At 43.5% G+C, this 22,359-nt stretch overlaps 1 protein-coding gene across 1 annotated transcript in view; it reads left to right on the top strand.

Moving 5' to 3' along the window:
* The window catches only part of KCNK10 (potassium two pore domain channel subfamily K member 10), an 89,187-nt gene extending 67,998 nt beyond the window's left edge, over positions 1 to 21,189 (top strand). The window contains exons 5-7 of the mRNA XM_049770716.1: positions 2,712 to 2,898; positions 8,826 to 8,968; positions 15,049 to 21,189. Of these exons, the coding sequence (XP_049626673.1) occupies positions 2,712 to 2,898; positions 8,826 to 8,968; positions 15,049 to 15,669 (951 nt within the window). The 3' untranslated portion in view covers positions 15,670 to 21,189. The remainder of the gene's footprint in view (positions 1 to 2,711; positions 2,899 to 8,825; positions 8,969 to 15,048) is intronic.
* Positions 21,190 to 22,359: the final 1,170 nt, after the last annotated feature.

Genomic DNA, 22,359 nt, shown 5'->3' with positions numbered 1-22,359 from the left:
GGTCACATCCGGCAGTGCTCAGGGGTTACTCTTGGCTTCAGTCTCAGAAATTGCTCCTAGCATGCTCGGGGACCATATGGGATGCCGGGATTCAAACCAATGACCTTCTGCATGAAAGGCAAATGCCTTTCCTCCATGCTATCTCTCCAGCCCCTATCTCCTAGTTTTATAGAGGAAGAAATTGGTGCCCGAGAGACTGACAAAAGTAGTTACAGTCATTTAGCTATTTAGCCACAGGAATGGAGAATGTTTCAGTATATGCTAAGTTTTTTTTTGTTTGTTTGTTTTTGTTAGTTTTTTTTCAGCCACAACCGTTTGATGTTCAGGGGTTACTCCTGGCTAAGTGCTCAGAAATTGCCCCTGGCTTGGGGGGGACCATATGGGACACCAGGGGATCGAACCGCGGTCCTTCCTTGCCTGTGCTTGCAAGGCAGACACCTTACCTCTAGTGCCACCTCACCGGCCCCATATGCTGTTTTTTAATTCCATTTACAATAGTGAACTAATTTCTACTTAGTATTAAGGTTACTTGTGATATGAAACTTGTGGACTTATAAGGCAACTTGGAGTGCTACTTGAAAGCTACAATTTAATTTGTGCAGTTTAGCAACCAGAGAAATATATTAAAAGGATTCCTGCTACCAACTAATCCTGTATTGTGGCCTTTTTCCTTCTTCCAGCTTCCCACCATCTCCAAACTCATGTGCTTCGTCAAATCCTCCTTTGCCTTATTATTCATTCCTTTTGGTTGGAAATTGTATCCCCTCTCTCAGTTTATGATTTAGCAAGTGTCTCTCACAAACATATATTGCATGCAACTTCAATCTATAAAATATATATGATCCCCAGATCTCACCAGAAGTGACCCTTGAGCATCGAACTAGGAATAAACTCCAAACACGGACAGGAGTAGATCCAAAACCCCTCCTTTCAAAAGTTCAATTTAGGAAATAGTCTTACAAAAAAAGTATGTAGGGTAATAACAACATGAGTATCCAAAATAACAGATACTGCTAAAAATGTGCACCCACACCCCTTCCTTTTCCAGCGAAGTCTGGGTATACACATTTTCACACACCTACACAAACATAGACATGCAAGACATTTGATTTCTCAAGTCCCTGAAATGCCCCAATAATAAAGTGCTTCAGTATTCTAGAAACACTGCCTGGGTCTCACCCTCACCTGCCTGGAGGCAGCAGCTCTGGAGACATGCCTTGGGCTCCACATGAGTTCTAGGGAGGCAGTTCCCTGCCTATACTCAACAACAGAGAGTACAGTGAAAACATCAGGAGTGAAAGTTTTTTACACAACTCCCTTCCTTCTACCAACCAATCCTGTACTGTGTTCCAGCTTCCCACCATCTCCAAACTCATGTGCTTTCTCAAATCCTCCTTTGCCTTATTATTCATTCCTTTTGGTTGGAAATTGTATCCCCTCTCTCAATTTATGATTTAGCAAGTGTCTCTCACAAACATTTAATTCTCTTTGATTTCATTAGGCATCTTAAGAGAACAATTTATAGAGGAGAAATGATGCCCCCATTGCCAGCATTGAGATTACCTTAATAATCTATGATAATGATTCCTTTGGGAGTCTAAATTTGCATATGTGGTGTGCAAACAAGCAGCAGCTCACATAAATAACTTTGGGGGCTCTCAAAGGGGTCCAGCTGCCCCCAGGAACCTCATTGAACATTAGTAATGAAACAATAGAACAGAATTTAACCACGTCTAGCCTTTAAGGATTGTTCTGTTCAAAGATACTGTGGTCTTGAATATTTTCAAGTGAATCCCAGTGAGGATTCCAGCCCACCTCTGGACCCATTGGTATGATGCTTTTATCAAGGTATCATTCTAATGCCCATTTCAAATGCATTTCACTCTGTAAATACCTCCTTCAGAGGCAGAAATGAATGATATTGCTGCTGGTCCCATTTTATACAATAACCCTGTTATTCTAACTCAGATTCCTATCCTGTCCCATACTGGGCATGCACCCAACAAACTTGAGGACCACAGTTTCAGTTTAAGCACATAGTGTGTTAAGAGTAATTTGGAAATGTGCATTGCAGAGGGTGTGGAGGGAAAAAGATGTGAGCCAAGTGTTTTCCTTTTTATGCAAACATTCTGACTTTTCTCAGACCATTTATTTTCTTCCCCTGTCCCCCAAATGTACCTGTTAACACTAGGACTCTCAAAAAGAAAGAATGTCATACTTATGTGCTTTCCTCAGGGGGCTCAATATCTGATGACACATGGCAGCGAGTTCTTTTGGGTTAGCACGAGTCAGGTTAGATTGAGCACTTGGGTTGAATTTGTGCAACCATCTAAAATGCATTAGATGCCTCAGTTAGGCAGGGATCCTTCGCCTGGTGTCCATGAAAAGATTCTGAAATCTAACAATTACTTCGATCACCTGAATGAAAACTTCTGGCCGAAGATCCAAGCCTTCAGCAAAGCTCACAAGTGCCCTCAAAGTTTCTGATCCCAAAAGTCTAGAATCCCAAAGCTGATTTTGAAGGGCTGGAGCAATTGTAGAACAGCTGTCTGATCCTGAATCTATCCCTGGTATCCATTATGATTCTCCGAGTACTACCAGGAGTAATTCTTGAGTGCAGAGCCAGGTGTAACCTCTGAGTATCACTGGGTGTTGTCTAAAACTAAAACCAAAACAAAGCTGACTTTACCTTTGTCCTTTACTCTTCCTAGAAAAAGCAAGTGAGCCAGACCAAGATCCGTGTCATCTCCACCATCCTCTTCATCTTGGCTGGCTGCATTGTGTTTGTGACGATCCCAGCTGTCATTTTCAAATACATCGAGGGGTGGACTGCCTTGGAGTCCATTTACTTCGTGGTGGTCACTCTCACCACGGTGGGGTTTGGTGATTTTGTGGCAGGTAAGCAGCCTCTCTGTCATAGGAAAGGGGGGGGGCTAGACAAGCATTCTGTTAATAGTGCTTTTCAAAAACTTAGGAGAAATGATGTTGTGAGAGAAGCTAATAAAGGCTTTGCAGCATCACTGTGCAGTCAGATTCAGGGATCCTCTTTGATGGAAATAGCAATAGCTTGCACTTTGAGAGGAAAGCCAACAACTTCTTACACCACCACCACCATGCTCACTGCCCTTATGTAAATTCTGCATGGGCAGGAAGAATTTCCTATGCAATGTGGGCTTCTGAATTGTACTAAGACTCCTTGGATCAGCTGATAGAAGTGTGATTTTAAAAATGGTAAGTATGAAACTCCAGAGAAATTAGCATGACTTTGAACCCAGCCCTACTTTTATGTTATTTCCTGACACTGATGGGAGAGTCACTAGACCTGCAGAAGTGCTTGTGTCATTCTGGATGTAAGACAGGCTACAAGAGTTAAATTGGCCCAGCTGAGAACTGACTGAAGGGAATATAGTTGACTGGATTCTACATAAAGCACATGTGGACTTGTTAGCCTTTAATGTTAAAACAGATGTCCACAAGTTATGTTTCAGGAAGCACAAATGAACCACCATTAATGTTCTCTAGGGATAGACAGTTTGAAAATGAGATGAGCCCTAACTTCTTACATCGCCACATTCCCAGAGCAAGTAGGAGCAGCAGCAGGAATGTTGCTGTTGCAGTGGGACAGTTGCAGGTGCTCAGCTATGGATCACATTAAACAATAGATTTTTTGTTTTGTTTTGTTTTTGGGTCACACCTGGCAGCGCTCAGTGTTACTTCTGGTTCTATGCTCAGAAATCACTCCTGGCAGGCTTGGGAGACTATAGGAATGCCGGGATTCAAAGCACCATCCTTCTGCATTTAAGGAAAACACCCTGTCTCCATGCTATCTCTCCAGCCCTAAACAATAGTTTTTTTGATTGGATGCATGTTTCTTTGTGTGTATGTGTGTATTTTCTTGGGTGAGAAGAAGCCAGTGCTTTCTTTTGAGACTCAACTCCCAGGCCTTGGTCCTCACTGTGTGTCCAGCTATACCTTTTTTTCTTCCATGGAGCAATGAACACATCAGAAGACCAGGAAGTTCACTGCCAGGAAATCAGGAAATTGGGGGAGATGAGCGAAATCATTGAAGGTTGTTCAACATTATCATGGGAACTTCCATGAGAATTCAGGGGAGGTGATTTGGAAGAGTAGTTTTGGGAGCATTTCCTCCAAAGGAGCAGCTAAATACTCGTGGCCCACTATGTAATGGCCAGGTAGCTTGTAAAAATTTTCTCTCCTAAGAATCTCAAAATGAAAGTGATTAAAAAATAGTTTGCAAAAAAGCAAACTAGGACCCTACTCATGTTTCCTTTCATATGGTGGTCAGCTGTTGTCCATGAGCTGTGGGGAGAAATATCACCTGATGCCTTTCATGACAGACCTGTAGCTCTGAATGAAAAGACCTCTCTTCTGACTCCAGTAGACAAAAGGAGAAGAACAAAAAGATGGCAAATTCCAGTAGTAGATACAAAGGAGAGCTCTGGAGGTATAAACTCAGGGAAAAATATATAATGGCAACTGCCATGTAACACAGTTTTACAGATGTCTTCAGCCCTCCTGCCCCCCTGAGTATCACTAGAACCAGACTCTGCTTCAGATCAAGTGCTCTGTTCTACCCCTGGACTGTCAGTAGGATAGTTTAAGGACCCGCGTGACAAACCCTGTGTTCTAATACACTACTCACTTCAGCTCATTCAATCGTTCATCAGCAACCCAGAGAGCAGAGACCTTGGACTCTGACATTTACAGAACATGAGGATCCTCTGATTTTATTAAAGAGCCACAATGGTCAGACCTAGTACATGCCAGCACTTGACAATATCTTGACTATTCTTGAAAAGGGTATGAAGTACAGCCAGAGGCATAACGGGGGTGAAGGGCACAAAGGAGAGTACTCCATGTAGTGCTCAGGGAACCCAGAAACTGTTCCTCCTGGTGATACTTAGCCTGGCTGTGCAGACCAGATGTCAGTGCTCTTGTTTTAGTAGTACTGAGGTCCCAAGACCTCAGTTAAGTATTTCAGAAGCCATAGGGCACCAAGGATCAAACCCAGGGCCTCCACATGCCCCCTGAGAGCCATCCCCCTGGCCACACATACATCTCTTTATAGTCCTCTGATTTAAAACTGACTGAGAACCAAATTCCCATTGTTCTGAGATCTCCATGCAGGTCTCCTATAAGCTGTGGTGCTGGCTGTAGTTAGACCTGACCCACTTAGCTTCAGTTTCTAGTTTCCAAAGACCACTCTGAAGAATACATGACTTGAAAGCTTCGAAGTTTGGCATAGTATTTTGGCAATGGAAAGATGCTGAGATATTGAAGCGATAGTGGCTGTGATTTGACATGACATCAGCTCTACTAAAAATAAAACACCAAGCATCATGCAGAATAGGATAATTGAACATTAGGCTCTTTACAGAGCCCTGAATTCCAGAAATGCCTGCATATACACGTAGATAGGCACGCACAGACAGACAGACAGGCAGGCAGGCAGGCAGGCAGGCAGGCGCGCGCGTGCGCGCGCGCACACACACACACACACACACACACACACACACACACACACACACACACACACACACACACACACACAGAGTTTATTGTCTTGTTTACTAGCGCACCCTAGCGGCAGTCTTTATTGGTGACTTGCTAAGGTAAACTCAAATGTACCTGGAGGAAGCTGTAGAGAAAGATCAACCTTGGAAAACACTTAATGTTGCAAAAATTTGATAGTATTCTAGGGGAGGCAGTGCAGGAGAGTTGCCTAAAAGATTTCTTTTTCTTGTTTAAAAGGTGTTTTTTTTTCTTTTCTAAAGGGCCAATAAATCAAATCAGAGGGGGTTTGCCATAGAACACTTTAACTGTTAGTCCAAAATCTTATTTAGAATCAACAGTCTGTCCAGTCATCAGGGGCTGCATTGCTAAGTGGGTTTGGTCATTCTGTGAGCTCTGAGGAATGTTGCAGACTCTTCCAATAGTGCCAGTTCATCTGCTTTTGGGAGTTTTTGACACCTTCTGAGCTCAGACTGATGACTGGAGGTGGTTGTGGCCATGACCTAGTGAAAAGACCAGTAATCACTTCTCAAGTGATTATAGCCATCATCATTCATGCATTCACCACGTACACTGCCTTAGACATAGCTTCCTGGGCTAGGAAGATAGTAAAAGGGTAGGATGTTTGCCTTGTATGCAACCACCCTGCATTTGGTCTCCTGCACTGACATGGGCCTCTGAGTCTTACTAAGAATGATCCTTGAGCAAAGAGCGAGGAGTAAGCCCTAAACTGGACTTCCTGCCTGCTTCTCTGGGCAGCCTCTCCAGTGTGAGAACAGGCAGATATCAATCTGTTCATGGAGTCCAGCTCACTCTGTGGATCCATTCGTTAGTCAGTGCTTGCAGGAGAGCTAAACTAATCACTTAAAATAAATGATTGGCCCTTTCCACGAGACAGCCAGTCAATGTGACCCAGGCAATGGGTCAATTTGGCTTGATGGATTTTTTTTAACAATAATCTCCTCTCTGTACAATAAAGGAATTGGACTAGCTGGCCTTGAAGGTCCCAGTCTATACTAGCATTGTGATTTGAATTACTCTACCTACCCCTTTCTTTGAATTGGCATCAGGCAAATACAAGCTCATAGCATGAAATCATGATTGTATGGGCAATCTTAAGGCTGTGATATTAGACCAATATCACTCACATCCACACACCATTTTTCTTTTGGTAGGTGAGTCAAACTACATGTGGTTCTAAGAATTACCAACTATTTGGTATTACTTAATGATGGTTATTTTATTATTCTTAATGAAGTTTTAAAAAGCTTAAGGATAAAAATGACCACTAATCTGATTGTCATATGTTGGAGTAATTCTGTGGAGGTTTCAGTTTTCAGTTTCGCACAAGAAATCAAGAGACAGTCACTGGAAAAAGTATATTTTGGCCAGAGATTGTCGAGCAGCTTCTTGGATCTTACTGAGTCAGCCAAGTGTCTTTTTCTGCTGCTTTCCCTGCCACTTAGGTTAGCCAGAGTTTAACATAAATCATCTGAGGGTCAGAATTGATGTAGTTAAGGGTACTTGTGCTAATTAACTCAGAACAGGTGATTGGAAAAGTACAAAAGTAATTGTACATGTGTATGACAATTTCTCCTCTTCCATTTATTAAAAAGGCCCATGGATGAGGGAAATATTGGATGGTGATCAGTTGATGATAGTGAAGAGTAGTAGTCAGGGTGATGCTGATCTGCTGCTGCTACTGCTCAGAATCACTGGTCAAGGATCCACTTGAAGAATCTACATCATGTAGTCAACTAACTCAGTGGCAAGCTGAAAAGATACAGGAGGGGAATGCTCCAAGGCTAAAAAGGTGTTCGAGGGATAGAGAAAAGGTTTTGCTTACATGGACACACACACAAAGAAGGGTGGAGGGGCACTGGTGTCTGGTATGTTGTTCTGAATCTTTTGGCTTGCTCCCCTTAACTGCCTAATATTGTCCTCCCTGAAGGGGCCTCAGTTGAGCAAGGCTCAAGGTTGAATCAGTGGCATCTATGTCAATTGGGAGCATAGCAGCTACCTTGCACTGGTATTCCACCTGGTCTGGTTACATTACAGCTTCTGGACTTTTCTGTCCTTTCACAATATCAAACCCCACAATCTCCCCATCTACAACACTGCACAAAGACTTCCTGGGGTTGTTTCTCTTACTAGCTGTGCAATGAACAAAGACATCTTGTTAGTGTCATTTTTTATTAATGAATCCATAGCCATATCAAACATTGAACCATTTAACAGTTCCTAAGACTTGGATTGCCAGCACTGGCTTATCTGCCTCCACATTGCTCATCCCACCCTATCCTGGACCAATCCTGGGAGAATCTTTTGAGTGAGAACTCTTTATACATGTATCCTGCACAATTTTTTCAGAATTCTTTAATGCAAATTAACTTATCCTGCCAGATGCAGTATTGGCCTTAGGTAAGTCTTTTGAGTAAGGATGCTTCACTATTGTAAAAACACCCTTCCTGGGGCATGTGCATGTGAGAATTTTTAATAAATATACTACATTCAGTTCATCTTAAAAATGTTGGCAAACACCCCAGAGCAGCATGAAGCAACTTAGAAGGGGTTATGTAAGCTAAGACTCCAGTAGAGGGTATAGCACATTCAGTGCTGTAAGAGGGAATCGACATGGTGATGCCGATTTTATTATTCAATACCCCGAGAAATTTGTTACCCCACTCACTGTTCTGAAGTTTTCAGGTCCCCGTTCAGACAAAAAACATGGGAATAATTTTGTGTGAGTCTCAGCTTTCAGCTTCACACAAGAAATCAGACAGTCACTGGAAAAAGTCTATTTTGGCCAGGGATTGTTGAGCAGTTCTTGGATATTACTGAGTCAGCCATACTATTTCTCTGCTGCTTTCTCTGACACTTTATTAGCCAGAGTTTAACATAAATCACTGCAGGGTTAGGGTCAATATAATTAAGGGTTCTTGTGCTATAATAAACTCAGAAATGATGCTAGGAAAAAGTAAACAGTGATTTTACAAGTGTATGATAACAGTCATATTTTATTGTTATCAGGCTCAGGTTGAAAACATGTGGATCAATGTGGCTACTAATCTTTGTGTCTGTAAGTGTTATGGTTTGTGGTCAAGATTCAGAGTTCAGCCACATGTCAGACTCCTTAGGGAAGGGATGTACCTTATCTTTGCCTATTCATCCCTGCACTGTTAACTTTTGGCTCTAAGTTTTCTAAAAGCTGAGTTTCAGCTCCTCTCTGGGGACTGAACTTTGCAAAGACCACGTGGTAGATCGCTATTAAAGTAACTTTTGGTTGTTTTCAGGGGGAAATGCTGGCATCAATTACCGGGAATGGTATAAACCCCTCGTGTGGTTTTGGATCCTGGTTGGCCTGGCCTACTTTGCAGCTGTCCTCAGTATGATCGGAGATTGGCTACGGGTTCTATCCAAAAAGACAAAAGAAGAGGTAGGATCCCTGCTAATCCTAGGAATGTTCCTGAGATCAGATTAGCTCCCGTCAAGAATGATATGTCTCTAGGAGGTTTTCACCAAAGGCTTCTTCCATTTGAGTCAGGAGCTTCATGACTAGTGGAAATTGGAACAGTAGTTATTTCTGGGGCACACTTGTCAGGGAAGGAAATCTGGCATGCCAGTCACTCTCCACCCCACAGATCTGGTAACAATGGTAAACAAGTGGTTGTAAGAAGTGAAGTGAAAAGGAAAAGAAGGTAGAAAGAGGTATTAACTCAGGTGAGAGGAAGGCTGTGATGGCCCTTTACCTGCCTGCCACTGGGAGGAGGTGCTAGAATTCCTGTCAAGCCTGGGAAAGACTCTCTCAGTGTGAACCAGGAAGATCAGGGGTCTTTCTTCATTCTGTGTGGGGCTAAAACTTGGTAGGAGGCTAGCCAAGGGGGGATGAGTCTAGGGGTCCCAGAGTCACCTCTTTTAACCCATTCTTTCTCAGGGTTGTCAGCTCTGTGGAAACATATCTTCTTTTAGTCCCTCATATAAATGCTCATGAAAACCTGAGCAAAGAAGAGGAGAAAGAAAAAGAGATTTCAAGACCAAAACAGATGCCCTCATAGAGCTTCTAAGAAATAGTTCAGGGTGGGGGATGGAATATAAACCAAGAGAAGTAGAAGGGACAATAAGAATCAAAGAAATCAAGGAAAGATCTCAAATATCTCACCATTCCTTTTAGAGACTTGGTACAGAGAGAAGGCCCAGGGATAATGGCTGCTGAGGAGAGAATTGTCTTCTACCATGGCAGGTCCCAAGTGTTCATTTTCCTGGCTGACATCAATAATCTCAGCCCAATTTTTCTCCATTCTCCTCCCCAGATAGCTACTGACTTGCATGGGGTATAGGTTTTGAGAGGAAATCAGTGGTTGGGTAGGTGATAGTAAATAGCAGAGACACTTGGCTTTCGATATCCAAAAGAAAACTGGAGTTGCTCGTATGTCAAGGAAAACCTAGGTGCTGGGTGGGAGCCCTGTAGAAGGAAAGAGAACTGGGAAAATTGGCTTGAGTCAGTCTCTACTTGGGTCTCAGGAAGTGCCTCCAGATTTCTTGGGAAGGAACTTTCCCTAGTCATTGCTGGAGATTAGCCCAGGCCTGTCTGTCCAGGGAAGTGGCTGAGCTATTGGTTAGAAAGATGCAGCAAACTCAATGGGAACCTGGGCTCTCAAATTAACCTGAGTAGCATGATTCCTAGGACACCCCCACCACATCCATTCAGTTAACTTCTGGCCTATGCTTTCCCATAGACAAACATTTTTGAAGCTATTTTAGGTAACAGAAAAGAGAAAGATGGAAGTAACAGTGGGTTATCCCTCTTTGCCTTGGTCATCTTTTCCACAAACTCCAAATCTCCCTCAAATAAGCTAGCAGGGACACCCCTTCCAAATTCTCAAGATGTGTGGTAGGTTCTGATTTCTAGTAGGAGGCCAGCCAAGGGAAATAAGTCTAGGTGTGGGGTCCCTATGTCTTGTCTTTTTTCCATGTTTTCTCTGTATAGTCAACTCTATGGAAACAAGTATCTTACTCTAGTACCTCACGTAAATGTTCAGGAAAAACTCAGCAGACATGAGGAGAAAGGAAAAGGGACATTTTGAGATTAAAATAGGTGCCTACATAAAGCTTCTAAAAATGTGTCATGGTGGGAAATGGAATTTAAAGCAAGAGAAGAAGGGATTATAAGAACCAAAGCAACAAAGGAGGCATCTTAAATGTCGCAGTCTTCCAGACATGAGTCCAGAGAAAAAGTCCCAGGACAATTGCTGAGGGGAGACTTGTCTTCTAACATGTCAGGGTCCAGTGTTCGTTTTCCTGACTGAAATCAATAATGTCAGCCTAATTTATATTCTCCTCTCCTAAATAGCTACTAACTTGCTTGAGGGACAGAGGTTGTGTTAAAGCAGGTGACAGTAAACAGTAAACATTACAATAACCAAAATGAAAACCAGGGTTGCTCCTATGTCCAAGAAAGCCTGAGTGCTGGGTGGGGAACACTGTAGAGGAAAGGAGACCTGGGAAATCTGGTTGGATCATCAGGCTACACTTGGCTCTCAGAAAGCACCTTAGAGGGCTGGGGAAGGAACTTGCCCTCGTCTTGCTGAATATCTTAGTCCAAGCCTGTCTGAGGGCAGTGGTTGCACCATTGGCCACAAACATAAAGCAAAGAATTCTTAACGGATACCCAGACTCCCCAACTAACTATAGTGGGCTGGTTTCTAATACAGCCCATCACACCCATTTAAGTAAGCTCCTGCTAGTCTCAAGCCTGTAGGGAATCCTCTGCCTGTACCCTCCTGAGCCAATAGAACACAGTGGCAATTTTGGTCGAGGGAAATGAGAGAGAACTAGCAGTGGGTCTCCCTTTTTGTCCTTGGGTGTCTGCTCCACCACCTCCAAATGTCCCCAGTCCAAGCTTCATGGCAGGAACAACCCTTTCAACTTCCCCAGGGAATGTGGGGTAGGTCATGAGATATAGTAAGAGGTCAGTCAAAGTGAAGAGTGAGTCCAAGGGATCACTGTGCCTTTATTTTACCTATGTCTTCTCCAGCTTTCAGCTCAGTAGGGACCAGTTTCCCTCAGTAGGGACCATAAACACCAGGGGCTTTTTTTATTCTGTGTGGGGCTGAAACCTGGTAGGAGGCCAGCCACGGGGTTGGGGGGTGAGTCTAGGGGTCCCAGTGTCACCTCTTTTTACCCATAATTTCTTAGGGTTGTCAGCTCTGTTGAGACATAACTTCTTTTAGTCCCTCATATAAACACTCATGAAAACCTGAGCAAAGGAAAAGAGGAAAGAAAAGAGACATTTAGATACCAAAACAGATGCCCTCATAGAGCTTCTAAGAAATAGTTCAGGATGGGGGATGGAATATAAACCAAGAGATGTAGAAGGGAAAATAAGAACCAAAGGAATCAAGGAAAGATCTCAAATATCTTACCACTCCTTTTAGAGACTTGGGACAGAGAGAAGGGACAACAACTGTTGAGGGGAGGATTGTCTTCTACCATGGTGGGTCCCAACTCTTCATTTTCCTGCTGACATCAATTATCTCAGTTCAATTTCCATTCCATTCTCCTCCTTAGATAACTATTGACTTGCATGGGGGATAGTGTTTTGAGGGAAATGAGTGGTAGGGTAAGTGATAGTAAACAGCAGAGACACTTGGCTTTCGATATCCAAAAGAAAATCATAGTTGTTTATTTGTTCAGGAAAATATGGGTGCTGGGTGGGAGCCCTGTAGAAGGAAATCTGGGAAATATGGTTCTAGCATCAGGCTCAACTTTATCTTAAAGAAGCTTCCAGAGACCTTGAGAAAGAACTTTCCCTAGACATGACTGGACAGCTTAGCCAGGCTTATCAGAGCTATTGGTTAGAAAAACACATCAAACTTCAGTGAGCACATATATGTCCCTGAACATATCCAACTTAGCAGAGTAGCTTGATTCCTAGGACAATCCCACCAACCACATTCAGTCCCTCCCAGTCTGAAGCCTGCAGGCAACTTTATGGCTTATGCCTTCCTTTAGGCAATGATTGTTGTTGCCATTTTAGGTAGTAGGAAGGAGAGAGAGAAAGAGAGAAGAGGGGAAAGAGGAGACAGAGGAGAGGGAGGAGAGAGAGAGGAATAGCAGTGGGTTACCCCCTCTTTGCCCTTGGTCATCTGTTCCACTGCCTCCAAATCTCCCACAAACAAGCTTCCTGGCAGGGAAACCCCCTTTAACATCTTGAGGGGATGTGCAGTAGGTTCTGAATCCCAGTGCAAGGCCAGCCGTGGTAAATGAGTCTGGGGTGGAGTCTCTGTGTCCTGTTTTTTAATGGTGTCATTGCTCTGTGGAAACAAATATCTTACTCCATTACTTTAAGTAATTGTTCAGGAAAAACTCAGCAAAGGTGAGAAAGAAGGAAAAGAGACATTTTTGAGACTAAAATAGGTGCCCCCATAGAGCATCTAAAAATGTTTCATGGTGGGAAATGGAATTTAAAGCAAGAGAAGGAAAAAGGACTCTAAGAACCAAAGAAACCAAAGAGACATCTCATATGTCCCAGTCTTCCAAACATGAGTCCAGACCAGGATAGCTGCAGAGAGGAAAATTGTACTCTAACATGGCAGGTCCCAGTGTTCATTTTCCTGACCGACATCAATAAAGCCAGCCTAATTTCCATTCTCCTCTCCTAAATAGCTACTAACTTGTCTGTGAGACAGAGATTGGGGGGAATCTGTGTTAAGGCAAGTGACAGTAAACAGTAAACTTTACAATATCCAAAAAGAAAACCAGAGTTGCTCAAATCAGAAAAGCCTGGGTGCTGGGTGGGAACCCTGCAGAAGAAAGGAGACCTGGGAAATCTGGTTTGAACAGCAGGCTACACTTGGCTTACAGGGAGTGCCTTCGTCATTACTGGACATCTTAATCCAAGCCTATCAGAGGAGAGTGGTTGCACCAATGGCCACAAACATGAAGCAAATAATTCTTAATGGATACCCAGACTCACCAACTAACCATAGTGGGCTGGTTTCTAATACAGCCCACCACACCCATTTAAGTAAGCTCCTGCTAGTCTCAAGCCTGTAGGGAATCCTCTGCCTGTACCCTCCTGAGCCAATAAAACACAGTGGCAATTTTGGCCGAGAGAGAGAACTAGCAGTGGGTCACCCCTTTGTCCTTGGGTGTCTGCTCCACCACCTCCAAATGTCCCCAGTCCAAGCTTCTTGGCAGGGACTACCATTTTCAACTTCCTCAGGGAATGTGGGGTAGGTCGTGAGATATAGTAAGAGGTCAGTCAAAGGGAAGAGTGAGTCCCAGGGGTCCCTGTGCCTTTCTTTATTCTATGTCTTCTCCAGGCTTTCAGCTCAGTAGGGACCAGTCTCCCTCAGTAGGAACCATAAACACCAGGGGCTTTCTTTATTCTGTGTAGGGCTGATACTTGGTAGGAAGCCAGCCTTGGCAGGGTGAGTTTAGGAGGCTTTCTCAGGGTTGTCAGCTCTGTGGAAACATATTTTCTTTTAGTCCTTCAGGTAAATGTTCAGGAAAACCTCAGCAAGGGTGAGGAGAAAGGAAAAGGAACCTTTCGGGACTAATACAGATGCTGCTATAGAACTTCTAGAAAATGTGTTGGGTGCAGATGGAATAAAAGGCAAGAGAAAGAGAAGGCACATGAACAACCAAAGGAATCAAAGACGTCAAATGTCTTACTCTTTATTTTAGAGACTTGGGTCCAGAGAGAATGCCGTGGGGACAACTGCTATGGGGGGAATTGTCCTCTACCATGGCAATGTCAATTTATTCCTTTCCGGGGCTGATAGATATCAACAATCTCAATCCAATTTCCATTCTCTTTCCAGATAGCTCCTGACTTCCATGGGGGTGTAGGGTTGGGGGTATTCAGTGGTAAGGTGGTAAGCGATAGTAAACAGCAGAGACACCTGACTTTCTGATATCCAAAAGGAAACCAGAGTCACTCGTATGTCCAGGAAAACTTGGGCTTCTGGGTGGGAACCCTGTAGAAGGAGACAGACCTGGGGGATCTGGTTCTATCATCAGGCCTCTCAATGAAATTATTGACACGTCAGAAGGAACTTTGCCTAGTCATGGCTGGACAGCGGAGCCCAGGCGTATCAGAGGTTGTGGCTTCACTATTTAGAAAGACACAGCAAATTCAGCGGGAACTCGGGATGCCCAACTCACCAGAGTGGCCTGATTTTTAGGAAGCCCCCATTGTACCCATTCAGCCCTTCCTACTCTCAAATCTGCAAGGGGAGGCTCTCTGGCCTGTGCTCCTCTCTGTAAGTCACTGGAAGACGGTGGCATTTTTGGATAGCAGGATAAAGAGAGAAAGAGAAAATAGTGATCTCCCCTCTCTGGTTTTGGATATCTGCTTGTCCATTTCCATATTTCCCACACACCTGCTTCCCAGCACGAATTCCCCTTTTCAACTTCCCAGTAAAATGGGGCTGTGGTGCTTGGTTATTATTTCCCTACGCCTCCAAAGTTGGCTGAGAATGTTCTTCCTCTTCCCCATCTCTTCCTTGCTAGGTGGGCGAGATTAAGGCACACGCGGCCGAGTGGAAGGCCAATGTCACGGCGGAATTCCGGGAGACCCGGCGGCGACTCAGTGTAGAGATCCACGACAAGTTGCAGCGGGCCGCCACCCTACGGAGCATGGAGCGCCGGCGCCTAGGCCTGGACCAAAGAGCCCATTCGCTGGACATGCTCTCCCCGGAGAAACGCTCCGTCTTCGCTGCCCTGGACACAGGCCGCTTCAAGGCCTCCTCCCAGGAAAGCATCAACAACCGACCCAACAACCTGCGCCTCAACAAGGGCTCCGAGCAACTGCACAAACACGGCCAGGGTGCCTCGGAGGACAACATCATCAACAAATTCGGCTCCACGTCCAGGCTCACCAAGAGGAAAAACAAGGACCTCAAAAAGACTCTACCCGAGGACGTGCAGAAAATCTACAAGACCTTCCGAAATTACTCCCTGGACGAGGAGAAGAAGGAAGAGGAGACGGAGAAAATGTGCAACTCGGACCACTCGAGCACAGCCGTGCTGACCGACTGCATCCAGCAGCCGGCGGCCGAGAATGGTGTGATCCCCAACGACACCAAAGACAGGGACCTCGAGAACAACTCTTTACTTGAAGACAGAAACTAAAAAAAAAGGGGGTGGCCTGGCCCCATGACTCAACCAAGCGTTGTGTGTGTGCGTGTGTAAAACTGTGTGCGTGTGTGTGTGCGAGTCTGTTTTTAAATCTTCACCCTGACACACGTGCCTTAAACCAGACTTCTTGCTCGTCCGGAATTACATAGCATTGGAGAAAATACTTCACTGTGCCATAGACCACCGAGAAAGCTCGCCCTGTCCCCCCTCCAAGGAACCTAAGAACCAAAACTGTGCTCTCCTGAGGGTGATGCAGGGTGCCCAGGGAATGGCAGCACCCAGCATGGGGAGGGGTTGCAGCAGCCTCAAATATCCAGGGCATGTCCCTCTCCCTCTTTGGCATGATGTGTGCAACGTCCACTAACTCCCTAAAGGGGGTTGCCTTGGCTTAGCATTTATTTAAGGGGCCATCATGTGCTGAGACCAGCCTTCCCAAGGCAACAGGTTGTGGCTTTGACTTGGAATCCGCTGCCCAGAGCTGGCCAAGATGGGCCTCGGGGCCTACCAGAGGGGACCTATAAACTGGGGTTAGAGCTGACCTATTGGCATATGCTCTGAGCTGGCATTTCTTGATGCAAACCCGTTCGGCAGCAAACCTTAGTCTTTTTAAGTTTCAAATGAATGTCTGCGGGACTCAACAGCACCTCAAATCGTTGGAAGCACATCAGAGCACAGGTATTAAGAGGTGCGATGGCTTTCATTACAAAAGAAAAAAAACCCCACAAATATTCACCAACATATCACACTGTGGAGATCGAAGTCACCTACGACCGAGGCCTACTGAGTTTTATTCTTTTTTTTTTTCTTCTTCTCCTTTCTTGCAGGGGTGGGGAGCCCAAGTGCTGGCTTTGGTGAGAACTCAGCCTCCGTCATGACAGGTGACAGAAAGCATCAGGCACTTTCCTCAGTGGGAGCGATGGTGAAAAAAAAATCCATTTCCATGTTCACTTTTCTAGTGGAACTTTGGTTATAACTGGGTTAGATGGACAGGGGGAAACATACCAAAACTATTGCCTTGCATGATGCCAGTGGCTTGCCGTTCTAACTAATTCTAGGTGTCTTTTTTTTTTTTAATACAAGAATAGACATCTTGCATGTCTGAAACATACCAAGGATGACCACGGTATCATTCCATCTCAGGGCTTTCCATCCCTTTGCGTGTCCTAGGTTAGACCTAGTGAGGAGATCCAATTCTGCTCTCTCCAAGCAAATGGAAAATGAATCTCTCAACCAACCCTTGCACAAGAAGATTTAATTGTTTTAATTGCTTGCAGCTTAAGTGCCATTAATACCATTGGAGAAAAAAAAGTACGACTTAAATGAAGTATTTAAATCTCATTTTATGTTTGGGTGCTTTAATTTCTTTTTATTGTTTTTTTTTTTTTTTAAAAAGGTTTAGAACATCACTTCTTCCCCTTGATTTTTTGCTCCATTTCTCAGCACCCCTGACTCACTAACATTGGATCATGGTGGTATTTGAGGTGCATAATATTCCACATGGGTTGCTTCTACATGTTCCTCATGCTTAGAGCATCAGGGGAAGCAAGGTGGAGTGGGGTGGGGGAAGCTGGTCCTAGTTTTTGAGAGGAAGGCTTTAGATGCCTTTTCATCAGAAAACGATAATGTGTTATTAAACCAACCACACCCTGTGATGCCTCATTCTTTTCCTAAAAGAAAAACGTGGACCATTGGGCTGTTTCAACTTAACTCATTGGGTTGTTTCAACTTAGCTCTTTGACTCACATACACATGTAAGCATTTTGAATTTGGCAACACTGGGATGTTGTTGGGAGGGATTTCACATGGCTGATAGAGTGGATTAATCAGAATTTTCTAGGACAAAAAGAAAGTTCCAGAAAGCAGTTTCTCTATGACTTGTAGGGAATACTATACCCATAACATCCTTGACCATTCATTCCCCAGAACCAGAGCTGTTCTTCCTGTTTCTTGAGTGTAAAGTTCTTCCATTCATGGGACACATGTAGCACCCCACTCCATACCACCAGCCCCAGTGCCAACTTTCAGACTCTGAATTAAAAGCTCTGGATTACTTTTGGGCTGGAGCCAAGAATAACTTTGATGCTTCAAAGTCACCTATCCTATTCCAGGTGGGCTTAGGATTAGCATCATTGGGCTGATGCAGTGGCTCCTTGGACTTCCTTCCAAGACAAAGATACTTGGGAAAACGTTGTGTAGGTGTAGGCATTGGTACTTTCTGTGGGCATCATTCCAGTCTGACAAAACGTGTTTCAGAAATTGGTCAGAAAAATCAGAGTTGCTCGTTAAAAAGCTTCTTGATTAAACAGTCCATGGATCTCGTTCATTTGGGTTCAAACCCTATGTAATTTTCTACCTTCTCCAGATCAGCATGTTAAATTTTTAGATTCTTCTACTCTGAACAGTTAAATCTGACAATTAGACTTCCCCAGCATTTCACCAATGGCTTCCATGGGCAGGCATGAGATAAGGCACTTTATGGGCATTAGCTCACTGAGTCTTCACGGTAACATTGGGGGAGAAAGTGTTTGCAACCCCGTTATGCAGATGAAAACATGGTGGTTCAGGGAAGCCAAGTAGTTATCTTACCAATGGCACATGACAAGAAGGGGGAGAGCTTGTCTTCAAAGGCTTTACCAAAGTCTTCTTTTGACTTTGTGACAGTGTCTGTGTCCATACTGTTGTGTGTGGTGCGTGTGTGCATGTGTGCGTGCACTAATATATTTCTAGATTCCTAGGCTTCCAGAAGTAGTAAATGATCGTTGTTACCAAGAGGTCTTTGGTCTAATATCAAGAGGATTAAGGTCTTTGTGTGCATTTGTCTTGTTTTTAGTTTTAATTTGGGGGGTGCTATCATCCATCCTTTCTGTGTTGTTAAAAATGCCCCCCTGAAAGCACTCTTTTGCACTTTACCTGTTTACTTTGCAGGAATTCTGCTTTTTAGCAGGAACAGAACAATACAAAGCACTAAGCTCACACTCTACAGAAAGGAAAAGGTTTGGTGTGTTGTATATACATTTCCCCCAACAAGTCAAGTCCCAGTGACATGGAGTGATTGAAACACACCCTTAGCTGAGAGTAGGGGAAATCTTCAATAACCCTTTAACAGAGCACAGATGGGGCTAAAGCTCCGAAGAATAAAATCACAGAAGAACACATTGTGGAGAATGATCCATTACATTTTGGGGCCAAGAGTTTGGCAAACTGTAATGTATTATCCAAAGGGAAAGCTGAGAGGGAATAAGAGGTTGGAATCCTCTTTGTATAAGCTGAGATTTGTGGGGAGGCCAGTTATTTTGAAGTAGTTTGAATGTTGTTTTCTTTCAAAAGCTAGAGCCAAATAGCACATACAATATATGTGACTATGGCAAAGTAGCCTCAAATTCTTTAAATATCTGTGGATAAGGCAAACAAACTTTCTACTATCAGCCCAGCCTTGACTTTAAACCCCATGCCTGGTATCCCCTCTAGCCTGAATGAAGTCTATAATTTGCACATGGAATGAGTCCATCTGCAGAATCTTTAGTGGAAACTCTCACTGGACTTTCCTTCTAAAACTGTGCTGGAAACTTGTGAGAATAAAATTGTCAATTTGAATAAACTACCACTTGGTACCCACTCTTAAACCCAAGGTCGATCCTAGGAATGTGTCTTGCTTGGGATGGGGTCTTAAGTGCTGTGGTCACAACACACATAGTTGACCTATTATAAAGGTGATAGGTGACCTGTCTGTGATTGTGGATTCCTCAGCCCATTGTCCTTATCTAAGCAACACATCTTGGGAATTGGACTTTAATTGAATAGTCAAGTTCCCTCTGAGGCTTGCATGCTCTCTGACTGAACCTTCCCTAGTCCATGAATGGTTGATATTTATTAAGAGTATTATAAGCTGGATTGGTGAAGACTAGATATTGACCCCATTTCTTTTTTTGGTTTTGTTGAGACCTGAAGTCTCCTGCCCATTTGCAGACTGGTTTTCTGGTTAATTTATAGAACCAGATGTATTTGAGATCCTAGTGTCCAAATTGAGGTCATGTCCTCTGTAAACTCCTCCTGTTCTCACCACTAGTGCAGTATCAGCAGAAGGCTCATGTGCATGGTTTCTAGTGAAGAATTTTAAGCTGTTGCTTTTGGCAATCGGTTGTATCAAAGGTTCCTTTTTGTTACTTCCAAATTCATAAATTATAGACAGACCCTACCCTTTGTGGATCTGCTTATAAGAACATGGCTCTTTTGTGTTGGAAGCCCTAGGTACAATAGATATTATTAGTAAACAACCCCCTTTTCTTTCCTCTGAGATGTTATTTTTGGGTGGAGTCAATTCTGCTCATTTATTTGTGTGCTTGGTTTTGGAGGGGGGAAGTAGTGAGAATATGGCCAGAATTTGGGTAGGGCAGGCATTTTTTTTCATGGTATTGGGCAAGAATGCAAACTATTGAGTATGTTTCATGGTTTTTAAACTAGAGGAATTCACATAGAAAAACAAATATGCAAGATTCTCCAAAACATGAGGGAGAGGACCACAATTGCATTTCTTGCCTCGACTTTCAGTGTTCTGCTCATGTCCCACACAGGGACCGTTTTTTCTCTCAATGCTCAGAAGCAGTTGTGTTCAAAAGAGTGGCTGCACGAGGTTTTGGAGGAATAGCCTAAGAGTGGGTTGGTAGTGGCCTTAAAAAGTAATCTCTCTTGAAGCAAAAAGATGATTTGTATTGGAGACCACAGTTGTAGGTTCTTCATGTGACAACTTTGGAATAGCATGCCTGTTTCCATGGCTGTAAATAAAGCCCTGCACTTTGCCCTTAACCAGCAAACCAGCACCATTTACTCCCTTCTTTCCCCACCATCTGTGTGACCCTCAGTCTTCCTTCTCATGGTGGTCCCTCAGTACATGACATCAGCACAAAGGCACTGAGGAAAAGTCAGAGCTGTTTGAGTTTACTGAAAGTGATGATTATTTTCACAGGTGCCTACAAGATTTGGAATCTACTCTGTGTTCAATTCTTAAGTGAAAATTCTCAAATAGTTCCCTGTCTATTAAAAAACAATCCTTGGGTGGACTCTCATTCCATTTATATGGCAGATCAAGGGAACAGAGGATTCATTGCAAAACTTCTGAGCCTTCAAGGCATCAAGCTTGATGGGAAAAGGTGCAGCGGTGCCTAGGAGAGAAATCCTGATCAACTCACAAGGCAATCTCTGGCCACTTCCTCACCCCAGAGTGACAGGCAGGGGACACTCAGTGACAACAATGATGATGTTAATTCATGTGTGGAGGTGTTTTACCTAGTTTTTCTCTATATAGGATTTTATGGTGCTTTAAAGAAAAGGCATTTTACAGAAAATAACATGGGTTGGGGGGGAGGAGGGCATTTCTTAATGTTCTTAGGAAAACTACAAAGGGAAATATGCTTGTAACATTTCAATAAGCTGTGCTGCTATTGTCTTTATTTGATGATGTAATTCTTTTCCCCAATGATGGAGAAAATGGCAACAAAGACCTTCTGGAAGATCAAATCCAGTGTCTCGCTTGCTTTCTTTTGTGGGACCAAATGTGGTTCAAAAGTGCCTGACTTTGGGACTCAGCTTCTGACCCCAGGTTTTCTGGAAAGTCACTGCCTGTTTAGGAATTCACTCACATGCCTTCACAGAAACTATGAAAACCGAACTCTTACAGTTCAATGAGCTCACAGCCACCCTGAAAGGAGTACTCGCCAAACCAGTATTGTCATTGTACATTAGGAATGATTCTTCTCAACTCCTTGTTTTTATTTAATTGCATACAAGGGCACTCCTAGTAGTGTCTGGGGTAGGGTCAGTGTTCATGCAATTCTGGACATCAAACCCAGGGCTTTAACATGTAAGCAACATCCTAATCCAGTCTCCCTTTTTTAATCTCACCCAATTGCACAATGCTTTGCAGGTTGGACAGTGTTCATAGTGCCTGTGGAAGGTGTGTTCCTGTAGTGCTGGGCATCAAAGTTAAGACTCTACTACTTGAGCTACATTCCTGACCCACTGTCTCTCTTTATATATGACCTCAATTGCATGATGCATTGCATATTGGGCAATACAAGTCATCACATTTCCTACATGCAGCACTAAACTTGGATATGGTGGTAAGTCTGCCACTATAAGGAACTATTTCTTAAAGATGGACCTTCTGTACTTAGTGCTTGATGTAATCTTTGTGGTGTCCCCAATAGACCTCCAAATAGACTTGAAATAATGCAATGAAATGTCAGACATTTTTGAGTAGCTATTGTGTGCTAAGAAGTTGGTAAATATATTTGTGTGTAGTCTTACAATAAAATTAGGTGGGAATGTCTATTTGTAGATAGACATTGAAGATAGAAAGAATAAGAAATGTTCAATCCCATTTAACCCCTAACCTATTATCTTGTTATTATTGCTCAGGACTATACCTGGGTCTAGGCTCAAGACTCATGCTTGGCAGGATGTGGTGCTGGGAACTGAACTGAACTGAACAAGCATCAGCCACATGCAACCAAAGTGTAATTGTCTTTGCCATATTTAAAGCTCCAGAGAGTTCTGTCAACATTTTTGTGGGTCCAAAATAACATGGTAGGAACTCTAAAAACTCTTGTTGCATAAAAAATATCACTTCAGTGGAGTTGAGTAAAGGGCAATGTTGAGATGAACCAAGACATCTCAACATCCATTTAT

Source organism: Suncus etruscus, chromosome 3 (genome assembly GCF_024139225.1).
Source record: "Suncus etruscus isolate mSunEtr1 chromosome 3, mSunEtr1.pri.cur, whole genome shotgun sequence".
Taxonomy (NCBI): Eukaryota; Metazoa; Chordata; class Mammalia; order Eulipotyphla; family Soricidae; genus Suncus; species Suncus etruscus.
The sequence above is the reverse complement of the archived record's forward strand: the minus strand, read 5'-3'. Positions and strand labels throughout refer to the sequence as shown.